The sequence below is a fragment of the Haliotis rufescens genome, unplaced genomic scaffold (assembly GCF_023055435.1).
Source record: "Haliotis rufescens isolate VD_foot unplaced genomic scaffold, xgHalRufe1.0.p SCAF_5, whole genome shotgun sequence".
NCBI lineage: Eukaryota > Metazoa > Mollusca > Gastropoda > Lepetellida > Haliotidae > Haliotis > Haliotis rufescens.
Window position 1 is genome coordinate 12,352,340 of NW_025964223.1, and position 25,066 is coordinate 12,377,405.

Sequence of the window (25,066 nt, forward strand, 5' to 3'; positions counted from 1 at the left end):
ATGGACCCTAGCATGGTGATCTACCTTAAGCTGCTAGCATCTATAGCCCTTTTTATATTGTACCGTTATATACAGTGATATCTTTTATACTTGTATGCTAGTTTTAAATATTAATCTGTGATATTCTAGTAATTTTACTGTCCATCGATGACAGGTTTTAATTTAGTTAAAACACATGTATTAAAAAGTGAAATTTCTCGTCACGATATGGCTGAAATATTGCCGATGTGACGTAAAGGTTTAACGAAATGAATAACTTGATATAAATCATTATTGCGAGTGTTGATACAGCTGCTGTGGAATAAACTAACAGGATCTGACACCATCAAGCATCCCAAATGTCCTGCCACCATGCATAGATACTGCAACCAAGTTAACGTAACTGCCCAGTGAAGGCGTCAGACCAGAATATCATCTCGTTTACTGGTAACATGATGTTATGAAAGCTGTTGAAGCCACGTACATCCTCACTCGCACCTACTGCCTTGCTGCAAGTATAACCTATAATATAGCTGTGCCTCCCAATATTCAAGTCTGACGCTGCCAACCAGAAGCATGAGACTCGAAGTCGTATCATTCCTGCTGCTCACATTTGCATCACTGGCTGCAGGTAATTCATGTATTAATTCTGTCTACTTCAGCGGAGTGCATTGCCTTTCTTACTCCAAGGCACATCGCCATGTTCTCAAGAGAAAATATCTCATAAAACTAAAGTCAATTATGGTCTCCATTAAGTCCAGATGCTTGAACCTAAAAGTGAGCTTTGGACATGTGTAACACCGTCAGTTCGTCTCTTCACTTCTGGCTTGATAACAATTATTTGGCGATTATAGTGTCGTATAAGAGGCGACTAACGGGGTCCGCCACCTACCAGCTCGTTGACTTGGTTGATGCTTGTCATCGTATCCCAATTGCGTGGATCGATGCTCATAGAAGTCAATCACTTTATCGTCTGGTCCAGACGCGATTATTTACAGACCGCCGTCCTATAGCTGGAATATTGCTCAGTGCGGCGTTAAACAATCAACCAACCAATCAACTTTGTGGTCCCAAACACGAGAAGAGCACTAGCCGAAACCCATTTCTACACGAACGATGACGTCACAGCAGGTGTGGGGAAAGATATGGACAGTCATGAGGACTTCTACGTTGGCAAAAGTGTATCAAGGTGGAAGGGATTATGTTGAAAACTAAATTATTTTAATATCTTTAGGTCAATGTGAGTTTCAGAACTTATCAATCAGACCTCGAATATCAAACTCGTCAATCAGTTGATCATGATCTCACAAAATGAATGTTGTAATACGAGTCTTGCAGATGTATGAATGATTGATGTTCTGACAATATACACGGGATATATCTCGTAACGTCTCAATCTCGTATATCGTAATATTTCCTCGCTAGATGCGAGTTGTCTCTCTCATGATCTGATCCCAATATGCAAATAATGCACAATATTTTTTGTATAGCGTTTACTCAATTAACTTATTGGCAAGATGCTACAAATTGAGATTCAGTCTTTTCTTGCCGAAAGCATCACAAATTAATTTTAAATATCAATGTAATCCCGTGATACACCGGACCACGCTGTGTCGTAGGCATGACTCGCGTACAGCCAACTGTTCATTCGTGAAAAAAATAGGCCATTAAAATGATAAAGTGACGACGTAATAGTTGTGGTTTAATCACTTTTTTTCCGAACAAGCACACGGCCGGTGTCCTCTGGGATTCCTTCGTCACGGGGACTCCTGCTACTGGATCTCAACCACAGTGGCGTCGTTCGCTGAGGCGAAGGTAAGTGCGCTTTATCATCCAAAACTGGCTCTCACAGGAGATATCGCCTGGGTGAGATCGAGCGATATCTAGTGTAGATATCGCTGCACACTCTCCTAACCAGAGTTCCATACGGCCGGTGTCCCAGTATAAACTCTCCCCCGTACAATACTTCCCCCCCCCCCCCGGAGATTTTATACCGGTACAAATTCTCCCCCGGAGAATCTGTTCTGAAATAAAATCTCCCCCGGGCGGATATGTTTCGCGCCAGTATAAAGTCTCCCCCCTGATTATTCGGTTTGTTGCAATGTCTTTAAGTACTATATTCTTTAAATAGTTATCTTTAATGTAAGGAGGGTTACTTTAAAAAATAGATTATGAAATATGGTCATAATGAATTGATATTTCAGCATATTTTATTTGGTAACTGTACCTTCCATCCTAAAATAATTATAAGACATAATCATACCAAACAAATTTGAATGAAATGACTTAATGTAACAAATACATGTACGGTTACTGTTGTAACAGAATTCAGAAATCTTATTAATCCTCGCAAACATTCAGTTTTAACACTAACTACGTAAATACTGTCAATATATCCACGCGCGCCTCCAGCTCAGGCTGTCCGTTATACTCTGATTTTAGATCTAAAATATATTCCTTAATACAGGCTACGATATGAAAATGGTATCAGTGTAAGATCAGTGGCTAGAATATCATGGTGCAAGCAGGTTTCTGTTAAACATACAACATCATAACTAATCTAATTCAGCACTGATAAAATCTACTTTGTCTTTAAGAACTGCGTACGTTTAGATGTATATTCTTTAAATCTGGACTATGCAAAGGTCCTGGATTCGGATGGATATCACCGCAGCAGAAGCGAAAAGGTAAAACTAAGAATGATAATCGGAAATTATATAAGCAAAGTAACCAAAAATATAGAGAAATGTGTATCATCTTCCCGAAATGATTAGCATGTAGAATAGATTCAAAAACACCCACTATCAGCCTGTATTGAACAACATCAACCGGCATCGACAAAGCAAAGTGATCATGTAATTGTTATAATCGGGCTGGCGGTGAATCTGAGAAGGGATTCATACGTTATATACAACTTAATATGATTATGAAAAACGAAAGGAAAAGTGCTTGGATTATCTTTTTTTTCAAATGTGCTCCATTCAAGAAAAGTTATACAGAATTATATATTTACTCTCCCCCATGTATTTTGCTCTTTTATGTAAAAGCTTTTTCACCTTACACATTTTAATTACAGATTCCTTTGTTTTGATTTTAATGCAAACAAACCAGGCTTTTGAAATGCTATACAAAAACTATGCTTAAAAGTTTACAGAGTTTGTTGTTTCTAATACAGTTTTTGTTGTCTGTATACATTTTTTTAATATGACAGTTTGAGTCTACATGTGAACACAATCGATGGTTGAAATGTAAGTCTAAGAACAAAACATGAACTAATTCTCAAGAACTCTGATGTATAAAGTTACCTTCATCTTTGATTGACTGATGTATTTTCAATCTTTATTCAGCACTGAAGAGGCCACAGGCCTATAGTACGAAGCAATAAGTTTATGAATAATCAGCATTGATTTTGACTCCATAAACTGTCATAAAGTATTCATAAAGTATCAGGGGTCATTTAAAATTGCAAAATGATTGACATACCCCTTTATAGGGCGAGGATTGGGCTGTTTGCCCACCCGATTGACTGATATTACAACATTCACATGGTTTAGAACGGTACAATGAATGGTAAAGCATGCAAATAACACTAATACGCGATATTTCATAAGAAAATATCATATCTCCGTTAAAACATAAAACCAATATTTATGAGTCTACATATTGATATAAGACTTTATCACTGTATCCAATTCCAAAATTTTAGATATAAACTTTCGGACAGTTCAGTTCAAAGTTCTTCAACCTTTAATACATCACAGGATTTGTAGCTAGACGACGGGAATCTACGGTGTCTAGCCGGGAGGGCCACATTTCAGAAATGGCTATTGCCGGTAGAGCCACATTTTCAGCTGAGTGCATTTCACCTATTCTAGCGGGTAATTAATTAATCCGATTACCGATACCTTTATATGAGTGTCCCACATTTAAATTACTAAGCGTGGTGTTCTTTAGAGATACCTTTAAATGAGTGTCCCACATTTAAATTACTAATTGTGGTGTTCTTTAGAGATCAAAGGCGGTCTTAATTGACATTGAGTTCATCCTGCTATTCATAACATATTTAAGTGACGTCGTGTTCACTCCATATCAGAACCATGGCAAACGCACAAGTTCAAATAAAGTTCATTGAAAGTGTTAGAGGAGGCGTACATTTGTACTATGATGGCTTTAAGTTTTGGTCTAAGAGCAGTCTGAGTTGCTCCACGCCATTGAGGTCATGGGTCACTCCCACGACCAACTATCATCCGAGTTTGAGGTTGATGCCTTTAAGGCTAGACTGATGGAGAGAGCGAGGACAGAAACGACCCCTATACCCACTATCTACGGAGAGGAGATATCCAGACTACGCCAACATCACGACATTGTTTCAGATGACCCCCTGAAGCAGATACCAGCCCTGAAGTCTCTCACCACTATCCTCTACCGCCAGAGACACAAGACCTTGCCCCGCCTTCCTGACAGCAGACCCCAGATCCAGCTGGAGGAGAAGTACTCCCAGACTGAGGGAGGCGACCAGTTCCTACACCGTGTTAGTGACGACATCCTCATCTTCACTACAGACAAGAACATTGTATCATGTATCTGGAGGAGGGTGCAGAAAGAAGGTCTGGTGATGGACTATAAGGAAGATGAGGAGGTGAAGAAGCTGGTGAGAAGAGCTGCTGCCCTCCCTCTAGTACCTCGTGACAAAGTGGATGATGTGTGACTTGATGCCCTTGCTGACTCACCCACCTCACCTAAAGTGACTGCCTTCATGGACTACGTGACAACCAGTTGGGTTCAAGGATGGGCCTTCATGCCAGAGATTTGGAACCATTTCGAAAGCCAAGGCCACCGTACCAACAATCACCTGGAAGGGTGGCACAACAAGATAAAGAAACTTGCCAAGAAGTGTCACCCGAACATCTACGAGGTAGTGAAGCTATTTCAGCGAGAGCAGTCACTCAAAGAGGTTGCAGTCCTGAGACTCTCTCACCAGTGGTCAGAACCTCCACGAAGAAAGAAGTACAAGGCAATCCATGCACGTATTGCGTCCCTCAAGATCCAGCTCCTGAACCAACACCTGAGTGAGATGGAATATGCTGACCACGTGGGCGACCTCCTTCATCTGCAGTAATGACATTAAATCCATTATGATATTCATATGCTATTCATATTCATCAATGTAAAGTTTTGATGAATATGTTATCCTTGTTGAATAAAAAATGAGAAAACAAGACTTGTTTTGTTATATACGGTAACCTGTTAGAATCACAAAGCACGTTTTGACAGCATAGCCGCGAGAGCCACATTATACAATCACGCAACCATAACCATTGCCGCGAGAGCCACATCAATTTGGGCTATCTATTTTCGAAATGTGGCTTTGCCGGCCTGTAACCGAATCTACAGTCTTCACTGTTTGTTTTCTTTGATGAGAATGTTTCTCACCGACCTTAGCGTTTAGGGGTGCGATATCCTGGGCAGGAAATGACAGTGTTTTGACATTAATTAACGTGTTGGACATCCCTAATTAACCTTTACTAATTCATGTTAAACCAACACAGGATGTTTTCTGGAAGTTGACAATCGCGAATGTCATAGGGCTGACACGACACGTGTTAATAACTGTCCTAGAACTTCTAAAGTTACTAAACAATCTTTATACCTAACGACTAGCATATAAACTAAACATCGTCTCCATCAGAAGCCAGCTAAACAACCAAACAATCAAATTTCAAAAACAAACCAAATTCTTAGGACTTATTTTCGATGAACATCTCACCTGGGATGCTAACATCCAAAACCTAACAACTAAATGCAGTAAAGGCCTAAACACCCTAAGATGCCTAACTGGCTCTAACTGGGGAGTTTGAATACTATTCCTGTTGTTTTTTCTGAGTTAAGGGAGAAGCCCCATTTGTCAGCCCATTGTTGTATTTTATTTAGAGATTTTTGGAGTAATTATTAGGCCATTTTAATGCTTTTAATGCTTTTAGTGCGGATCATCCGCGAATTTTGATGTGTTTAGTTAAGGGGATAGGCCATCGAATAGATCGTTTATCATTATATTTAAGTGGGTGGGGCTGAGGATACCGCCCTGGGGAGTGCCATTTTCTAGGGGACATTGGTCCGATAGTGTTTGGTCTATACCCACGGTTATTTTACGATTGTTTAGGAAGTCCTGGATGTAGTTTATTATCTGACCTTTGAGTCCTATTTTTTAAAGTTTTTGTATTAGCCCGTCGTGCCATACCATGTCGAAAACTTTAGAGAAGTCTAAGAAGATGCCTGTGGTATATTGTTTATTTAGTTTTCCTCTCTTAATATCTTGCTCTAGTCGGGCGAGGTTATCTAGGGTTGAGCGGCCAGGAGTGAAGCCGCTTTGATCTGGGTTTAGTGCCTCAAATACAATCACACTGCCTCCGAATGCACATACCCTAAAACTAAATGTAAAAAATGCGCACAAACATACTGCCAAGGCACATGCACACCCTGGTGCATCCACTGCAAATCCATCCAACACACTTCCCTTTCAAACCAATGCCCACACAGACACACACTCACCCAGCAGGCCAACAAACACATAAACATAGACACGGCCAAAATCCAAACACGAAAATTTGCTACACCCGCATCCAAACCACTCCTCCCTACACCACACCCAAACACCATCCCACAAACAAACACCACACCCATAACCGACAGCTCTGTCTGGGGCCCCTACCGAGAAACTGCACCCACCTCACACACACAAGCAGCCACTCAACCAACCACGAACCCTCCCACATCTCAACATAGCCAAAACATCAACCCCCGGCCCGCATGCAAAACAAACCAAAACACGACCCTCATCCAAGCACCCTACAGCCCACATGGCAACAACACTCCCCCACAAGCAAGCACAACAACAAAACACAAACACTAAGAAATCCACAGCTACACCCATCCCGCAAACACCTACACAACCCTCCACATCACATGCCTCCCCTATGGAAACTCAAACAGCTAAACCTAATCTAACCGATGACGAAGATTTCCTCCACTACTGAGGAAACAATAGACAGTACTCCAACTAAAACAAACCAAACTTCCCTCTCAGCCCCAAAAAGGAAGAAAAAACTAAACCGCAAAACTCCCCAACCAGCTAACACCCAAAACCTAAATAACCTCACCTTACTCCTAGTATACATACATAGTCAAAACTCACCAAAAGCTAGCATGAAATCCTTCCACAAAGTAGCTTTCAATCTAAAATTAACCCATCTTCCCTTCTTCCTCTTTAACCTCCATCTAAAAGAAGTCACCGAATAAAATAAAAAATAAAAAATAAATCACCAATCACCCGAACCCAATAATGGAAGGACTAAATATTTTTCAGTGGAAAGCGAAGTCTAAGAAGATGCCTGTGGTATATTGTTTATTTAGTTGTCCTGTCTTAATATCTTGTTCTAGTCGGGCGAGGTTATCTAGGGTTGAGCGGCCAGGAGTGAAACCGCTAGTTAGTTTTTAGGTGTCCCCCGACGTGATATTGCTGGAATATTGCTAAAAGTGGCATTAAACCATACTAACTCACTCACTCACAAAACCTTCACTACTAAAAACTAAAAACAAGTATACTCCGTGTATGTGTACTACCAAATGTTAATGTTTAATGGTACGTCTTGTAGAGGCTAGTGAGAAGCCAATCTGGAACACAGTTGCCATGGACATATTTTCCGCTACAATCCGGGTTTCACCACCCATGCCTCAGGTACCCACAGCAAGAAAAGACAGTGTAAGGAATGTTGTTGGTTAGTTTGTTGTTTAACGCCGCACTCAGCAATATTCCAGCTATATGACGGCGGTCTGTAAATAATCGAGTTTGGACCAGACACTCCAGTGATTAATATTATGAGCATCGATCCACGCAATTGGGATCGATGACATGCATCAACCAAGTCAGCGAGCCTGACCACCCGATCCCGTTAGTCGCCTTTTACGACAAGCATCATCACCTTTTACGGCAAGCATGGATTGTTGAAGACCTATTCTACCCCGGAATCTTCACGGGTCTGTTAGGTATGTGGTCTTACATCACCTTCAGAATAGGATGTATCCATGGTTACTGACTCTGCCACAGGTGGGAAAGGGTACACTGACCTTCTCGCGAAAACCAGGTATCATCACTATTTGATAGTGATTCATGAACATGTGCTCACGACACATAGTCGCTATTTACGGCAAACATGGGTTGCTGGAGACCTATTCTATCCCGGATAGACTGGAGTAACGGGATAGGGTGGTCAGGCTCCCTGACTTGGTTGAAGCATGTCAACGATCCCAATTGCATGGATCGATGCTCATGATATTAATCACTGGATTGTCTGGTCCAAACTTTATTATGTACAGACCGCCGTCATATAGCTGGAATATTGCTGAGTGCGGCGTAAAACAACAAACCAACCAACAACAATGAAGCAGAACTATGATCATTCCACTCACCTTACCTTTAACCGCGCACAACCTTATCTTCAATGCAACCCCCAAACTTCACTATACCAGAGTAAACTTGACCTTTAGAGTGAATTTGACTTCAATAGTATTTTAGGTATTTCAAGAACACACCCAAGGGCTATACAGCGTATACACAAAATAATATGTGCCGAGGTGGAATTTAATTCAAATTAGGTAACTTTGACCCACTACTGATATAAAGTCATCACTTGTTAATGTATTCAAATGTTATGACCATCACAAGTCATGCATGAGCTAGGAAAAAAACATATGTAACCCAGATGGTGAAACAAATTGCTGGCACATATGTTACATCGTCTAGTATTGAACGTTCGATTATGGCAGTGACACATTGTCTGGGCGGAATGGTATAAATAATGTTTTGTGTATCTACAGTAGTCACGTTAGTAATATATTTTTAAACTACTCCCCCTATTCTAAATTAAAGCGTCAATACCAGCCATTATGTCAGAAAATAAAGTTGCTGATGTGAAACAGTATTTAAAAGGTCCAAACGAAATGACTTGATAATTTATCACATAGAATTTTATCATGCAAAAAATCTGGTTATTTCACATGGGGTGCAATCATCGAAAATACTGTGCTGTTTCATCGAAAAAAATATTATTTGTGTACGACATTCACGGACTGATGTGCAATTAGTGTCAAAACATTTGTATTCTTCAAAACAAATTGGGGAGTCATTTGAGCCTGGGGAGTCATCTGAGCCTAGGCTCAAATAACTCTTAGAGTCGTCGAGCCTGGGGAGTCATTTGAGTCCTCCGGACTAACACAAACATGTATATGTAATAATTTACAGTTAGGAAGGTTTAAAAAAAATAGTTTCATTTCATTTCATAAAAAGATTTATGCATTTCGTATGTATAAATATGATTATACATGTGTAAGACAAAGCTATGGTTTCTTTTAAAAAATGTTTTGACATCTATCTAACAATTACTCGTATTATAGAGTTGCTCCCTTTGATCATTGTGCTCGACTAATAAAATAATAAAGTCCACGTTAGTCCATCATCTTCTTTATATCAGTTTCATACATATAGAATACTAAACGAGCTCCCGTGTAATAACAATTTTATGAAACGAGTGAATAGTTGTGGTATCTGACGAGCGAAAGCGAGTCAGATACCACAACTATTCACGAGTTTCATCAAATTGGTTTTACACGGGAGCGAGTTTAGTATTTTATTTATTACTTGCCATTTATAACGTTTTTAGAATTATACTGTTGAGTGTGAATAGGCTGACACCTGCACGATCAACGGCATAATCTAATTGAGTTTAACACAATAATACTTCAAACACGTCAAAAGTTGAAACGTATGAATTTAATACCATACAACGGTCCACCTTTAGAATTCAGTCGTCCGTTCCACAAAATTATAGTAGCGTTAAGGTTATCGCAACTCACATACTTTAACTTAGACCAACGACTGTCGTGCTACAGTACGATCGCCTTGTGGAACGGGGCCTTGCACCTCAAAGTTTACAATGACGTCACAATACCCGATGACGTAATTTGTGGAATTTTGTTGCAAGATCCTTTGGCGAAACAATGCCATATGACGTCAGCCTAGCAACAAGGTTGCTTGGGTCATCGAGTGTGCATAAGCTCCTCTCAGTGATCTATCATCTCCAAATGCAATGTCGTTGAATAAGCCAAGGGATGTTGAGAGCTTTCAATATTTGTTCTAGAAACGTGTTCCGAGAGTACATAAGCACGCGTTTTGGTATTACACAATGTGTAATACAGCTGTATGTTTATTAAACGGGTGATCTCTTCACGGGCAAGTAATAAATAGTACTTTCGCTGTCTCATGACAGCTCTTCAGTGTCGTCGCTGGAGTGTGTAAATACATTGTGACGTCACAGTTGTAATTTATGACGTCATCATAAGTATGACGTCATTATATGTATATGTCAGTTACACTGAAGAGCTGTCATGAGACAGCGAAAGTACTATGTATGAAACTGATATAAAGAAGATGATGGACTAACGTGGACTTTATTATTTTATTATATATTACATGTACACCGAGTGAACATTTACCTCATTTTTGTATATATATATATATAAAAGCACAGTAAAGTTCTAACTCTCAGGCACAATATAGTAATAATTAAATAAGTGGAGTAAGATTGAACACAGTTTTAATAGGCTAGCGCTTTCAACTCGTACCACGTACGAGTCTCATCAGGCCATAACTGAATAACGGACATGTGGTAGTAACATGACATTTAGGAAGCTATGACGTCACAATACCAAGGTAACAATGGACAAATAACTTACGCCTTTACATTTAACTTAGGCGCGTATTTATGAATGAAATGTTGCTCTTTTTGAAACAATGTAGGTTCATGATCAAAATTTAGCTTATATAGCGGGAAAACTAAAAAGTTGCCGTTTCCACATGCTTCTAAATGTTCACTGAGTGGAATCGTGCGGTTGTGTGGCTCCTTTATTTGTGAACGGTGAAGATTCATTCTTCTTTTTAATTTAAGTTCTGTCTTTCCGATATACTTTTCATTACATCCACTACAAACAATCAAGTAAATAAGTTTTCTAGTATCACAAGACATGTTTTGTTTTACAGTAAATTTAGTGTCCTTTGTTATTTGGACTGAACAGCCTTCAATTATATTGCTGCAAGTTAGGCAACGTTTGTCACCGCACTTAGAAACCTGTGGAGTGATGACAACAGAATCAAATCTAGAACTTGTCAAAATCTTTCTAAGATTTTTGGGTTGTCTTTGGCTGTTGATAATTTTGTATTTGCTTAATATCTTCTCCATTTTAATACTTTGATTCAAAATAGGCAGGTATCGTTGAACCATGGATAATGTTTTTTCATGATTAGGGTTGAAGGTAGATACTGGAGTTAAATTATTCCCCATATTGTTTTCTTCAGACTTTTCTCTCAGTTTTAGTTGCTTAATACTTAGCGCCTTCTGTATGCTATCTTCAGTTAGCTTTGTGGGATAATTTTGATGCAGTAGGAAACTCTTAAGTTCAGCAAGGCGAGTAGTTTTAACATCATTCCCGGAAACAATGGTACAAATACGTCTTGCGAGACAGTAAGGGATATTTCGTTTTGTATGATACGGGTGACATGATCCAAAATCCAAATATTGGTGCGTGTCAGTATCTTTATAAAAGATATCAGTTTGTACAAATCTCCCAGATATTAAATTGATTCTTACATCGAGAAAGGTTAAACTGGATTCGCTTTTTTCCATATGGAAATTGAGTGACGCATTAAGTGAATTTAAAATTTCATGAACAGCGGTAAGTTGACTTTCACTGGTTTTTAATATGATAAAACAGTCGTCTAAAATCCTTTTCCATAAATATTCAATTTGTTCTTTCATAGATTCACCAAGAGTATCTCTCACCTTATCATAAAACATATTCTCTAAAAATCCCAACACAAGGGTTGCATAAGTAGGGGCTACCTTAGTACCCATGGCTACTCCTTTCTTTTGTGAATAATAAGATCCATCAAAATAAAACATGTTAATGGTAATAACCAACTTCAATGCATCAATGATAAACTCATATCATCCGAAAATCTATCTGATAGATTTTGATCATGAACCTACATTGTTTCAAAAAGAGCAACATTTCATTCATAAATACGCGCCTAAGTTAAATGTAAAGGCGTAAGTTATTTGTCCATTGTCACCTTGGTATTGTGACGTCATAGTTTCCTAAATGTTATGACGTCACGTAACTATATGTTACTACTACATGTCCGTTATTCAGTTATGGCCTGATGAGACTCGTACGTGGTACGAGTTGAAAGCGCTAGCCTATTAAAACTGTGTTCAATCTTACTCCACTTATTTAATTATTACTATATATATATATATATATATATATATATATATATATATATACTTTAAGAAACATTTTCATAATTAGTTTTTCGTATGTACACGTATAGCTTTGTGACATAAAGATAAGGTTTCTCTTAAAGGTTTGTTTACATCTTTCAAACTACAGTAAACTACGGTTATAACGAACTCATAGGAACTACTAATTTTAGTTCGTTATAACCGTAGTTCGTTATAAGTACACATACACCATGACTACAGCAAGTAGTCGGGACCAAAAAATAAGTTCGTTATATCCGTCAGTTCCTTTATAAGCGTGTTCGTTATAACCGTATTATAATTTATTGTATTACTTCTTTCTCAAAACAAAAACAAATAAAGCAATGGCGCCGTCAATCAAATCTTGTATTTTCTTAATTATCTGTTTGTCAAATAGAGAATCTCACCCGAGTGTCTTTTGATATCAAATATATCAACGAGTGTTGATATATTTGATATCAAAAGACACAAGGGTGAGATTTTATTTATCATCCATCATCATTTTCCAACTTTTTCAGTTTGTAAACAGTAATAAGCAGTGTCTTGAGTGTAAAGAGTACTGCTAACAGCTTCAGTAGCAGAGCCATTAGTGATGTCATTTGATTGTGACGTCATGGTAACCGGTGACATCACAATGGTCTGCAAAGCATTGTGATGCAATTTCGTTGCAGCGATCACACTCCGGCGCAGTGGTGACTCAGCACAACACCACTGCCACAGGCTAATTTGCATATCACGTGACCGGACTTTTCTCTTGTTTGTAAACATACGCGCTTTTTAGTATCAGTATAGAACGGACTAGTGCAAGTATTTGGGGGAGCTTTGCATATTGTTTTGCATAATTATATAGATATGCTACTACAACTGCGACAGTGAGTTGCATGACAATATATATGTATACATCAAAGTGACCGTATCGCTAGCTCTCCGTTGGGCTTCAAGTAGATGTTCACGTATTGGGATACTTTCTTTGACATTTGTTTATGATAATGTGTAGACTTGTCAAACATGAAACGGATGAATGGAATATCTTGGAATATCTTGAATGGACTGTGAAAGATGTGACGAATCGTCACATGGCACTGGCCTGTGGCAGAGATACTATGCTGGCTGGCTGCCGGTGTCACGAAATATATTCGCCCCCAGAATAAAATCTCCCCTCGTGCCGTCATAACATTTAGGAAACTATGACGTCACAATACCAAGGTGACAATGGACAAATAACTTACGCCTTTACATTTAACTTAGGCGCGTATTTATGAATGAAATGTTGCTCTTTTTGAAACAATGTAGGTTCATGATCAAAATATATATATTTAGGAGATAAACCTACTGTGTTTTGAAATTTGATGTAGTCCCACTGTAGAATAGAAACCTCTTTATTATAATTTGGAACCTCGCGCTAAAGAGGTTTCTATTCTACAGTGGGACTACATCAAATTTCAAAACACAGTAGGTTTATCTCCATTCTACCATGACGGCAACAACGCTTTGATCAATGGTGATCGGGTGGTCAGGCTCGCTGACTTGGTTAATGCATGTCATCGATCCCAATTGCGTGGATCGATGCTCATAATATTAATCACTGGAGTGTCTGGTCCAAACTCGATTATTTACAGACCGCCGTCATATAGCTGGAATATTGCTGAGTGCGGCGTTAAACAACAAACTAACCAACAACATTCCTTACACTGTCTTTTCTTGCTGTGGGTACCTGAGGCATGGGTGGTGAAACCCGGATTGTAGCGGAAAATATGTCCATGGCAACTGTGTTCCAGATTGGCTTCTCACTAGCCTCTACAAGACGTACCATTAAACATTAACATTTGGTAGTACACATACACGGAGTATACTTTTTTATATAGTTTTTAGTAGTGAAGGTTTTGTGAGTGAGTGAGTTAGTATGGTTTAATGCCACTTTTAGCAATATTCCAGCAATATCACGGCGGGGGACGCCAGAAATGGGCTTCACACATTGTTCCCCCGTCGGGAATCGAACCCGGGTCTTCGGCGTGACGACCGAACGCTTTAACCACTAGGCTTCCCGACGCCCCGAAGGTTTTGTGTTTTTATTTACGACAATTACTACCAATGTTTCAGTGTTCGATCGTGCCTGTACAAAAACACTCAGTGGAGTCAATTTTATATTTTCAGACATACTGTCAGTATATGCAGAGTCACCTGGCGAGGATAACCAGCAAAGTTGAGGATGACTTTCTGAGGGGCCATGTCAGACGTCGTGGCAAGGGTGAGTTATGGTAGACTCCCTGGTAGTGGTAGGAGGCCTAACCAGGCCCTGATTACATGCACCTGGAAGAGAATAAAGCACCGTCGCTAGTTTCACAACTCTGCTGGATGACTGCATTCAGCAGATGTGAAGCATCTTGAGGCAAACGCAATGGCATTTTACTTAGATATGATTGAAGAACATTTCACTTCTGTTAAAAAATATATATCGTATTTGTTATTGTACAATTTTACCTCTGCCAAATTGAGATGTGTTTTGGCTAAGAATTGGCATTGCCTTAACATATATATACATTTATTACATTACCAGAACATTTTGAGTCACATAAATAGCATACTTATTGGAAAAAATAGAACAAGAAGTTACAACATGGCAGGTGTTGTGGCAGTTTTTGCCATTCCTAATTGAACACATCACTAAGTACAGCAGGATGCTAGGTGATGCTAGTATACTAGTATACTGAGGCGCCGCAATTCGCTGTGCAGAGTTGCGTCCCTTGGGCATGCCAGAAACCTATGATTCGATTCGATTCCGGTTTGCCCCGATTATGTTTCTTGGTTTATCAGCACCATACCCAAAAGGGTAAAGGTGTAAGACCTTCGGGCTTTCCTCCCATCATTATGTTGACACGTTGTGGTATAACTAGAATACGTCCAAGTCACTCACTCACTCTGTACATGTACTGTTCTTCCAATCCCAACGCAATTGTGTACTGTTTGGGAAGTGGCATCATCACTTCTTCAACCGTTTGTATACACTATGTTCCTACATCATCTGTGATGGCTTACCACCATTGGCTGAAGTCGCTAATTTAACCAATGAAGCTAGCCTACCAACTTGATTATTTCATTCTTGTTATTTCGAAACGTCGCGGGTGATGTGTGCCGTCTGAAAAAGTGTAATTTATTAACATTGTGAACTCTTGATCATGACAGGGATAGCCTAGTGGATAAAGCCTTCGCCCGAACCTTAGGCCCGGGACTGAACCTCCTCGTGGGGACAATGTGTGAAGTTCACATTTGGTGTTCCCCTCCTTTTATAGCTGAATATTGCCAAAAGCTTCGCTAAACCATACTCGCTCACTCACTCACTCACTTACTCCTTTCAGGTACTGATTACTGGCTTGGTGCTACTGACATGAACGTTGAAGGGAAGTGGCTGTGGGAGGGGAACAAGGCCATGACGTACACCAACTGGGATCGTAACAACCCTAATAATGACAAAGGAGTTGAAAACTGTCTGGGACTGAGAAAGGAGTTTAATTACAAGTGGAATGATTATCAGTGTCATCACCGCTTAAACTTTATCTGTGAGAAAAACCTTTAAAATCAGAATCAGTCTTTACAAATATCAGTAAAATGTTGGGCAACACCTTCCTTTTCTGAAGATAAAACATAACCACAGTCTTTGAATAAGGTATCATAATGGTATTAAATATTAAATTCGAATAACAGATTCCTTGTGACAATTGGATAGGGAAAACACTGTGCAAATAACAGCAACAAGATCATTTCAGCATGTAGGTGAGGTGTGAGGTGTGATGTGCTCATGCAGCATGTAGGTGAGGTGTGGTGTGCTCATGCAGCATGTAGGCAAGGTGTGGTGTGCTCATGCAGCATGTAGGTGACGTGTGATGTGCTCATGCAGCATGTAGGTGAGGTGTGGTGTGCTCATGCAGCATGTAGGTGAGGTGTGGTGTGCTAATGCAGCATGTAGGTGAGGTGTGGTGTGCTCATGCAGCATGTAGGCAAGGTGTGGTGTGCTCATGCAGCATGTAGGTGAGGTGTGATGTGCTCATGCAGCATGTAGGTGAGGTGTGGTGTGCTCATGCAGCATGTAGGTGAGGTGTGGTGTGCTAATGCAGCATGTAGGTGAGGTGTGGTGTGCTCATGCAGCATGTAGGCAAGGTGTGGTGTGCTCATGCAGCATGTAGGTGAGGTGTGATGTGCTCATGCAGCATGTAGGTGAGGTGTGGTGTGCTCATGCAGCATGTAGGTGAGGTGTGGTGTGCTCATGCAGCATGTAGGCAAGGTGTGGTGTGCTCATGCAGCATGTAGGTGAGGTGTGATGTGCTCATGCAGCATGTAGGTGAGGTGTGGTGTGCTCATGCAGCATGTAGGCAAGGTGTGGTGTGCTCATGCAGCATGTAGGTGAGGTGTGATGTGCTCATGCAGCATGTAGGTGAGGTGTGGTGTGCTAATGCAGCATGTAGGTGAGGTGTGATGTGCTCATGCAGCATGTAGGTGAGGTGTGGTGTGCTCATGCAGCATGTAGGTGAGGTGTGGTGTGCTCATGCAGCATGTAGGTGAGGTGTGGTGTGCTAATGCAGCATGTAGGTGAGGTGTGGTGTGCTCATGCAGCATGTAGGCAAGGTGTGGTGTGCTCATGCAGCATGTAGGTGAGGTGTGATGTGCTCATGCAGCATGTAGGTGAGGTGTGGTGTGCTCATGCAGCATGTAGGTGAGGTGTGGTGTGCAAATGCAGCATGTAGGTGAGGTGTGGTGTGCTCATGCAGCATGTAGGCAAGGTGTGGTGTGCTCATGCAGCATGTAGGTGAGGTGTGATGTGCTCATGCAGCATGTAGGTGAGGTGTGGTGTGCTCATGCAGCATGTAGGTGAGGTGTGGTGTGCTAATGCAGCATGTAGGTGAGGTGTGGTGTGCTCATGCAGCATGTAGGCAAGGTGTGGTGTGCTCATGCAGCATGTAGGTGAGGTGTGATGTGCTCATGCAGCATGTAGGTGAGGTGTGGTGTGCTCATGCAGCATGTAGGCAAGGTGTGGTGTGCTCATGCAGCATGTAGGTGAGGTGTGATGTGCTCATGCAGCATGTAGGCAAGGTGTGGTGTGCTCATGCAGCATGTAGGCAAGGTGTGATGTGCTCATGCAGTATGTAGGTGTTATCCCAATCTGGAAACATTTATCAAACTGTACACATACATTTCTTTCAGTTTTTCAAAGAATGTAAGGTGTTGCTAAACATTTTTCTTCTGAGTATTGTTAAACTGCATATGTACTTGCCTTCTAAATAAGAAATAGACGGCATATACAAGAGCTTTGATTGTTTTAGTCATTTTTGACATGTGCATGCAAAACCATCTCAACCTAACCCACACAACACAACAATCTGATATTGTGAATCAACAGAAGACATATTTGAAGATGACATAATGCACATATTCCGCAGCACTCGGTGGTGTTTGTCTTGGGAGCTGACAATGAGGCCTAGGACTTTTCGATTAACCCTCGTACATAATACAACATTTCACAACTCCATATATTTTGTTTAACATTTCCTGACAAGCTTAAAACACACAAGTTCAGCACATCCTCAATGAGAATACAACATCTCACTAAGAAATATTGAATGATTTATTAATTATTCCCTGGATACAAACCCTACCCATATTTGACAAAAGTCAACCTTGTCGATTGGAAAGGCAACAGTTTTACTTTTCTTTTTTGTTTTATATTTTGTGAATAGCAAACGGCACAAGTTCAACACTCTCCTTTTGTGTATAGAAATATTAATGGGGTTAAAGGGCAACGCTCGGGACAGATGGACAGAGCATATTTCTAGATGCCCACTAAAGATCTTTTGGGGATAAATATTCTCAATTATAATGAGAATATGATAAAGAAAAATGGATATTCAACTGATTTCACACATTTTTTGTTACAGGTATTAAGTTGTTTGGGTGAGGTTAGGTGAAATTGGACTTAACGTAGCGCCCAAGACTATTGCACTTATAAAACACCGTGTGTTCATGCGTGCATTGTGTGTGAGACTTTTTGTACTAGTCCGGACTGATGCCGATTTATAGTGCGAGCTCACTGAGATACCATGCCGCAGTTTAACATGAATACCCTACTCAGACACAGTATACTGACTCCCGAGCTGTCAGTCCTTGTTTTAGCCCAAGGATGGGTTTACTCGACAGCAGGGATTATCAAAGTAGACAGACAGGATGGGTTTACTCAATAGCAGGGATTCATCTAGAATTATAAACTGAGTGCCCTTGACAGGCAAATTAGGAAAAATCATTATGTTGTTCATAATTGGGATTTTTTTAATAACATTCTTATTTTCCTGAATTTAGGGGTATTTTATTTTTAAATATTAACACTGCATTCACTGCAATAATGTTTAACTAAGCATTCAATCCTCTTCCATCTACGTCCTGTTCTCAGTGAAATATAAGTCACCTTTACCAAGCCATAACATTAGCTATATCTATAACAGCAGGAATTGGGAAACATATACCGTATTCGACGTAATAAGCGGTCCGCTCTAATAAGCGCCCACGGCGACATTTGCTAATATATTGGCGAGTGAACAATCCCAATTAGCACCCCTTCCGATTGATCAATGTATACAAGACTTATTTATTCGCATATAATACGCACTCGTGTGTTATATGCACCCTTAATCATGGGCAATTCAATTTCCGAAAAATGGGTTTTTCAGATTAAAAACGATGTTTTATTGGTCTGTTTTCAGTCGTACAAATGGGTATCTCTCATACCCTCCCGTCTAGTCGCACGTTTAGAGGAAGCCAGAAGCTGGAATGTAAACATTAAACTTGTTTCCGTCCGGTTGCGCACGCACCTCCCTATGACATGTCACAAATCTTGAAGAATAAGCCATCAAGCAGGACTGGACTGGATTACTTCCCTGTGGGGATGGCTGGGTGGGAACGTACGACTGAAAACAGACCAATAAAACATCGTTTTTAATCTGAAAAACCCATGTTTTAGTCTGTTTTCAGTCGTACAAATGGGTAGAATTCGACGGAACACTGGAAGGAGGGTCGGGAAAGTAATCAGGCAGTGACCACTTTCACGTCGAATGTACCAAGTTCCTCACCCCTGTAGTGACAATAGAACATTCGACCAGATGCACGGACGAGACAAGTTGTTTATCACGAACGCACAGCATGGTTAATGCTCTTCGACACACAACTAATTATCGATGCGACAGGTCAACTGCACGCGTCAGTTGAACAGCGATCGAAGTGTGGTCGACGAATAGTTTAGTTACAGAGCAACTCGCAGTATACAAGGTAACTAAAACAGCATGTTTAATGCTCTTCGACTCACAAATAATTATCGAAGCGACAGGACAACTGCACACGTCAGTTGAATTGCGATCGAAGTGTGGTCGGCGTATAATTTAGTTACAGAACAACTCGCCGTAGACAAGGTAACTAAAAAATACGAGCAGTATTACAATGTATGGGAAGACGATGCATACACCGAATAACCATAATAAAAAACAGAAGTACTACACGCAACAAAAAACCATAAGAATGCGTACATTCACCAACAGCTTTTATTGTAACCTGTTATATGTCACGAAGTGTCGAGCAAGAACTCCAAAGTGAATAAAACACAAATTCACTGTCTTTTCTGAGAGATCTGTTGTGCCACCACGAGTGGACCAAACTGTTTGAGTCCTTCAACATCTTCTGTGGAGATATCTCTAAGATAATGCGAAGCAAACACTGAAGTAGATCTCCAAAAGCAGCCCTCCATAATAGCTTGTAGCGAACAATTACTGTGGAGTGCTAATGTTGAAGCGATGGCTCGAACTTCGTGCGGATGAGAGGAGGTGGGAGGTGCGAGTCCTTGCGCCTCGTAAGCTCTGAGAATTACCGCTCTCAACCAAAATGAGAGAGTATTACGTGTAATCTCATTCTTTGCATTGGTTGAGAGCGGTATGAACAGCCGTCGAAAATGTTGTCGTCGCTGTTCAGAACGCTGCAGGTAAATACGAAGCGCACGAACTGGGCACAAGGTGAGATCAGCGTGATCATGAGGGCCCATAATGGCAGACAAGGAAGGAATGTTGAATATTCTCGGATCTTGGCCAGGAAGTTAATTTTTCGCTAAAAAATCCCATCGGAGACCAAGATGGACGTTGCCATGGTTACGCTGATCGAACGTAATCCGACCGACGTCAATGGCATGTATTTCCGTAATTCTCGCAGCCGTAGCCAGCGAGAGAAGGAAAAAACGTTTTCTGAGACAATAAGTCGAACGCGACCTTATCGAGAGGCTCGTAAGCCTGACGAGACAGGTTGCGCAGAACGACATCGAGGTCCCAGGCCGGCGGTCGGAATTTACGTGACTGATCTTCAACCATGAAGGCACGTAGAATCTTCTGCAACTCCAGCACGTTAGTGAGCTTGTCGCCCGTAGGAGACGGCACTACTGAAGCCAAAGCTGCCAGATATGTCGAGATCGTCGACCCTTTCAGACGCCGAGATGACCGGAGAGAGACTAGGAACTCCGCCACCTGTGGTGGGGTCGCTACCGCCGGGTTGAAGCCATGAGACCTGGCGAAAATGGAGAAAGTGGTCCACTTGTCATCTTACAGCTTACGAGTCGTAACTCGATGTGCCGACGAGACAAGCGCTGCCGCTTTAGCCGAATAGCCTTTCTTCATTAACGAGGTCTTAAGCCAACCCAGGCGTGAAGCTGGAAGTTCTTTATCCCCGGATGCAAGTCGTCGGTGTGAGGATGAAGAAGGAGGTCGTCTCGATCTGGCAACGGGAACAGTGGTTGAACGATGATCTGAAGAAGTTCCGGGAACCATGTTCTGGCCGGCCAATAAGGCGCGACCAAAAGCAGACGTAGGTTGGCCGTTTGACGAACTTTCACCAGTTGCGATGGTAACAGCACCGTTGGTGGAAACGCGTAAGCGTCTAGACCCCCCACGATATCGCTAGAGCGTCGTGGTCCCATGCCCATGGGTCTGGAACCGGCGACACGAATCGAGGGAGGCGGTTGTTGTACGGGGCAGCAAAGAGATCTACTTGGGGCAACCAGAGTCGATCTGTCAGCAGATGAAAGACTGTCGGTTGGATCATCCACTCCGTGGGAGACGGCCTCGATGGTCTCAACAGGGCGTCGGCAATCACATTCTTGGCCCCCGGGATGTGACGGGCGCGTAAGCCCATGTCCAAGTCGTTGACGAGGGCGAAGAACCTGAATGTCAGGTCCAGAAGGGCCGCCGACTGAGTTGTTCCCTGTTTGTTGACGCAGTGGACGACTGTGGAGTTGTCCGACTGTATCATCAGCCGTTTCCGACGGAGTCGAAGTTTCCAAAACTCGACCGCCCGAATCACTGCTTCCATCTCGAGGTAGTTGATGTGGAGGACCTTTTCTACTGGCGACCACCGCCCGGCCGCTTGGTCGTCCCCGAAGTGCGCTCCCCAGCCTTCCAATGACGCGTCTACGAATAGGTGTAGTATGAACGGAGGCTCGTTCATAAAGACGCCCTCGCAAACGTTCGATGACCACTCCAGATGACAACGTAGCTGCGCCGGAAGTGGAACCAGGAGATTGGGAAACTCCAGGTGGGGGTACAGCAATCTCTGCAGCGGACGAAGTTGAAGATGACCTCGACGGGTCAAGTCTTGGGCCGATGTCAACAGACCGAGGACTTCCTGCCACGTTTGCACCGACGACGAGGCATGTAGACGTCACGGAACGCTGCTGACAATCTTGTCCCAACGGTCTTGAGGTTCCTGGACCAGATTGACTCCCGTCTGGAAGCGTATCCTAATGTACTGTAGAACCCGAGGTGGTACCAAGTCCGACTTTTGAAAGTTGACGATCCACCCGAGGTACCGTAGTAGACTCAGGGTGGTCGCCAACCCACCTTGAAGGGCTACTGTAAACTGGTGAGCTTGGAGCCCTTCGTCTAGGTAGAAGGCGACCCTGATCGCCTGCCGATGGAGCCATTCTACGACCGTCTTCATGATCCGTGTGAAAAAGCACGGGGCCGTAGAAATTCCAATCGGGAGGGCCGCCCACTGGTAATGAATACCTTGGTATTCGAATCGGAGGTACTTCTGGAACTCGGAAGCTATTGGTACATGTAGATACGCGTCCTGAAGGTCTAACGAGACGAGGAAGTCGTTCGGTAATATCATCCGACGCAGAGAGCTGAGGGATATCAAGGTGAATGTGTCGGGTGGTTGGAGGTATGTTGCGTTGAGGAAAACCCACTTGTGGGCATAGTGACGAAGTCGCCCCCCTACCGGTAGCTCGTCTAAAGGTAGTGTCACCGGGGGAGACTCCAACCACGGCGACGGCGGGGGAAGGGACCTCACTTCCTCCCCCGCTGGTACTTTCCCCCTCTGGGAAACTTGGAAAAGGAGACCTGGCGACCTTTCCTGTCGGAACCTCCCTTGCGGGACGGCTGTCGAGGCACGTCCCTACATTCTCGTTTCGGTAACGTCGTCGTGGGGCGTTCGAAACCGGTGGCCGTCTGGACAGGTAGGGTGAAGCCGAAATGATGATGTCACGCTCGGCTTCCCTGGAGTACTTGTCCAGAACGTCGTTGGTACGACCGTCGAACAACTGTTGCGATGTCCATGGGGCCCGTAAGAGTGACCTGCCATGACGATCAGGTAGGTCAGTGCAGTCGATGTAACCATGGCGACGCGCCGTAGTAATCTGGCCCGATACATATCGGGACTGGGCGAGGACGTCCTAGATCCACCGTTGCATACAGGTGAGGACCGATGGCACCGTCCTGTCGTCCTCGTCCTGGGGTTCTTTCACCTCAAAGTACACTGAGAGGGCCTTGATCGCTGTCGACAGCATAGCAAGCGTTTGCAGCTGGTGACGAACAGCAGTGCCCATGGATTCCAAATGTTGAGGGTACTTGTCTCTTGAAGAGTAGCCCCCAGTCCAAATCCCTAGTCATGGGTGACGAAAACGGCATGCCATAGATCGGGTAACGAGATCGACCAGGCGGCTTGCAGAAGCTCTGCCCAGGCAGAGCAGAGCCAAAGTTCTGGTCCATATCGTGAGCCATGGCTCTGAAGACATCGGGAGGAGAAAACTGAAGAGACTGCGGTGTATCTCCGACCTTAAAGCCCGCACGCGTCGGGTTGTCATCGTTCTTTGCTGGCTTTGGTCACAATCCATCGTCGACGTCGAGTGTGGAGGCGTAGATGAAGGAGCTGCTGTACTAGTTGACGGGCCATGGACCCCTGACGTAGTCGTATCCTTCTTGGTCGATGCCGTCGAGGCGAGGACCGCCGCCGTGATCTGGGCTATCAAAGCCGGGTCGATATGAAAGTGAGACGAGGTCGTCGTTCTGTCACTATCTTCACTACGACGCTGAACCCCCAAACTCTTCCTGCGAGAACGTTGCACGTCCCCGTGGGGACGAGGGCTACAATCTCTAACAGTAGAAGTACTACGATCCCCATCGTAGAATAGTTGACGGGCCATGGACCCCTGACGTAGTCGTATCCTTCTTGGTCGACGCCGTCGAGGCGAGGACCGCCGCCGTGATCTGGGCTATCAAAGCCGGGTCGATATGAAAGTGAGACGAGGTCGTCGTTCTGTCACTATCTTCACTACGACGCTGAACCCCCGAACTCTCCCTGCGAGAACGTCGCACGTCCCCGTGGGGACGAGGGCTACGATCTCTAACTGTAGAAGTACTACGATCCCCATCGTAGTTATCGTCCGAATCGTACATTCGACGACCACGATGACGATGAACGCCCTCGTGTCGTGTACTGTCTCTCGACGAGGCACTCATCCTGTCGTCCCGACTTGAACGGGAACGACTTCTGTGTCCACTGTCGTCCCGCACGACGTCCCTATCGTCGTTGGTAGAACGAGATGCGGACCGACTGGGGACCGTAGTCCCCTCATGGTCCTCGTCACCACCCGGTCCCGCCGTAACGGGGGAGGCTGAGTGACGCTCTCGATCAACCGAATGACGAAGACCAGTCGTGCGGGTAGTATCATCAGCAGGCGAACGGTCACGTGTCTTGTCGAAAACTGAAGTTGACTGAGGCGGGTCTTTTTCAACTGATTTCTGAGGTTTGGTCGACTCGCCACCCCCAGGGCCTGATGCGGAGAGTCCAAGGATCCAACCGATGACCATCTCCGCTTGTAGCGCTGGTCAGTGGCCCGCTTCGCCAACGCACGAAGATACAAGTTAAAGTTTATTGAAGACAAGTTCTCACATTTTTTACAACGTTTATTCCACGAATACGTTGAAAACCCGTCCTTAATGATGCAGGAAGGACAATACTTGTGAGGGTCTACTTTAGACAGTTTTCGTTGACACGAGGCACAAATGCCCGACATATTGCCACGTGTAGAATCACTGTCAAACAGCGAAACACGCGTTGAACACAAACAATGGATTACCAAGGATTACATTCCAGGAGTCTACAGGTAAGACATATTATGACTTTATTAGAACAACTGTAGATAAGCGATAAGTACTAGTAGAATACAAACTAGCAGTCTACCGCGAAAGACTTTCTCGAGCGACCAGCCCAGAGGCGCGCTGAGAGATTTGTGACATGTCATAGGGAGGTGCGTGCGCAACCGGACGGAAACAAGTTTAATGTTTACATTCCAGCTTCTGGCTTCCTCTAAACGTGCGACTAGACGGGAGGGTATGAGAGATACCCATTTGTACGACTGA

The 25,066-nt window shown here is 43.0% G+C and overlaps 1 protein-coding gene across 3 annotated transcripts; it reads left to right on the top strand.

Moving 5' to 3' along the window:
• The first annotated feature begins 428 nt into the window (after nucleotides 1–428).
• On the top strand, nucleotides 429–17,649 carry LOC124138220 (perlucin-like). 3 transcript variants are annotated; one of them, XR_007218304.1, is made up of 5 exons: nucleotides 429–610; nucleotides 1,706–1,794; nucleotides 14,505–14,598; nucleotides 15,707–16,221; nucleotides 16,284–17,649. XR_007218304.1 is itself a non-coding variant. In XM_048383886.1 (4 exons), exons 1-4 carry the CDS (start codon nucleotides 556–558, stop codon nucleotides 15,922–15,924), a joined length of 456 nt encoding a protein of 151 aa, XP_048239843.1. In that variant the 5' UTR covers nucleotides 429–555; the 3' UTR covers nucleotides 15,925–17,649. The 3 variants fall into 3 exon arrangements, 1 of the variants encoding a protein (XP_048239843.1); XR_007218305.1 differs by having other exon boundaries at nucleotides 15,707–16,159; nucleotides 16,315–17,649; XM_048383886.1 differs by having other exon boundaries at nucleotides 15,707–17,649.
• Nucleotides 17,650–25,066: the final 7,417 nt, after the last annotated feature.

What these genes read in the sequence shown, in the direction of transcription:
- LOC124138220 (XM_048383886.1), top strand. Translation starts at nt 556, where the DNA reads ATGAGACTCGAAGTCGTATCATTCCTGCTGCTCACATTTGCATCACTG. An exon ending in ATTTGCATCACTGGCTGCAG is followed by an intron (nt 611 to 1,705) that starts GTAATTCATGTA and finishes TTTCCGAACAAG; the next exon opens with CACACGGCCGGTGTCCTCTG. An exon ending in CGTCGTTCGCTGAGGCGAAG is followed by an intron (nt 1,795 to 14,504) that starts GTAAGTGCGCTT and finishes TTATATTTTCAG; the next exon opens with ACATACTGTCAGTATATGCA.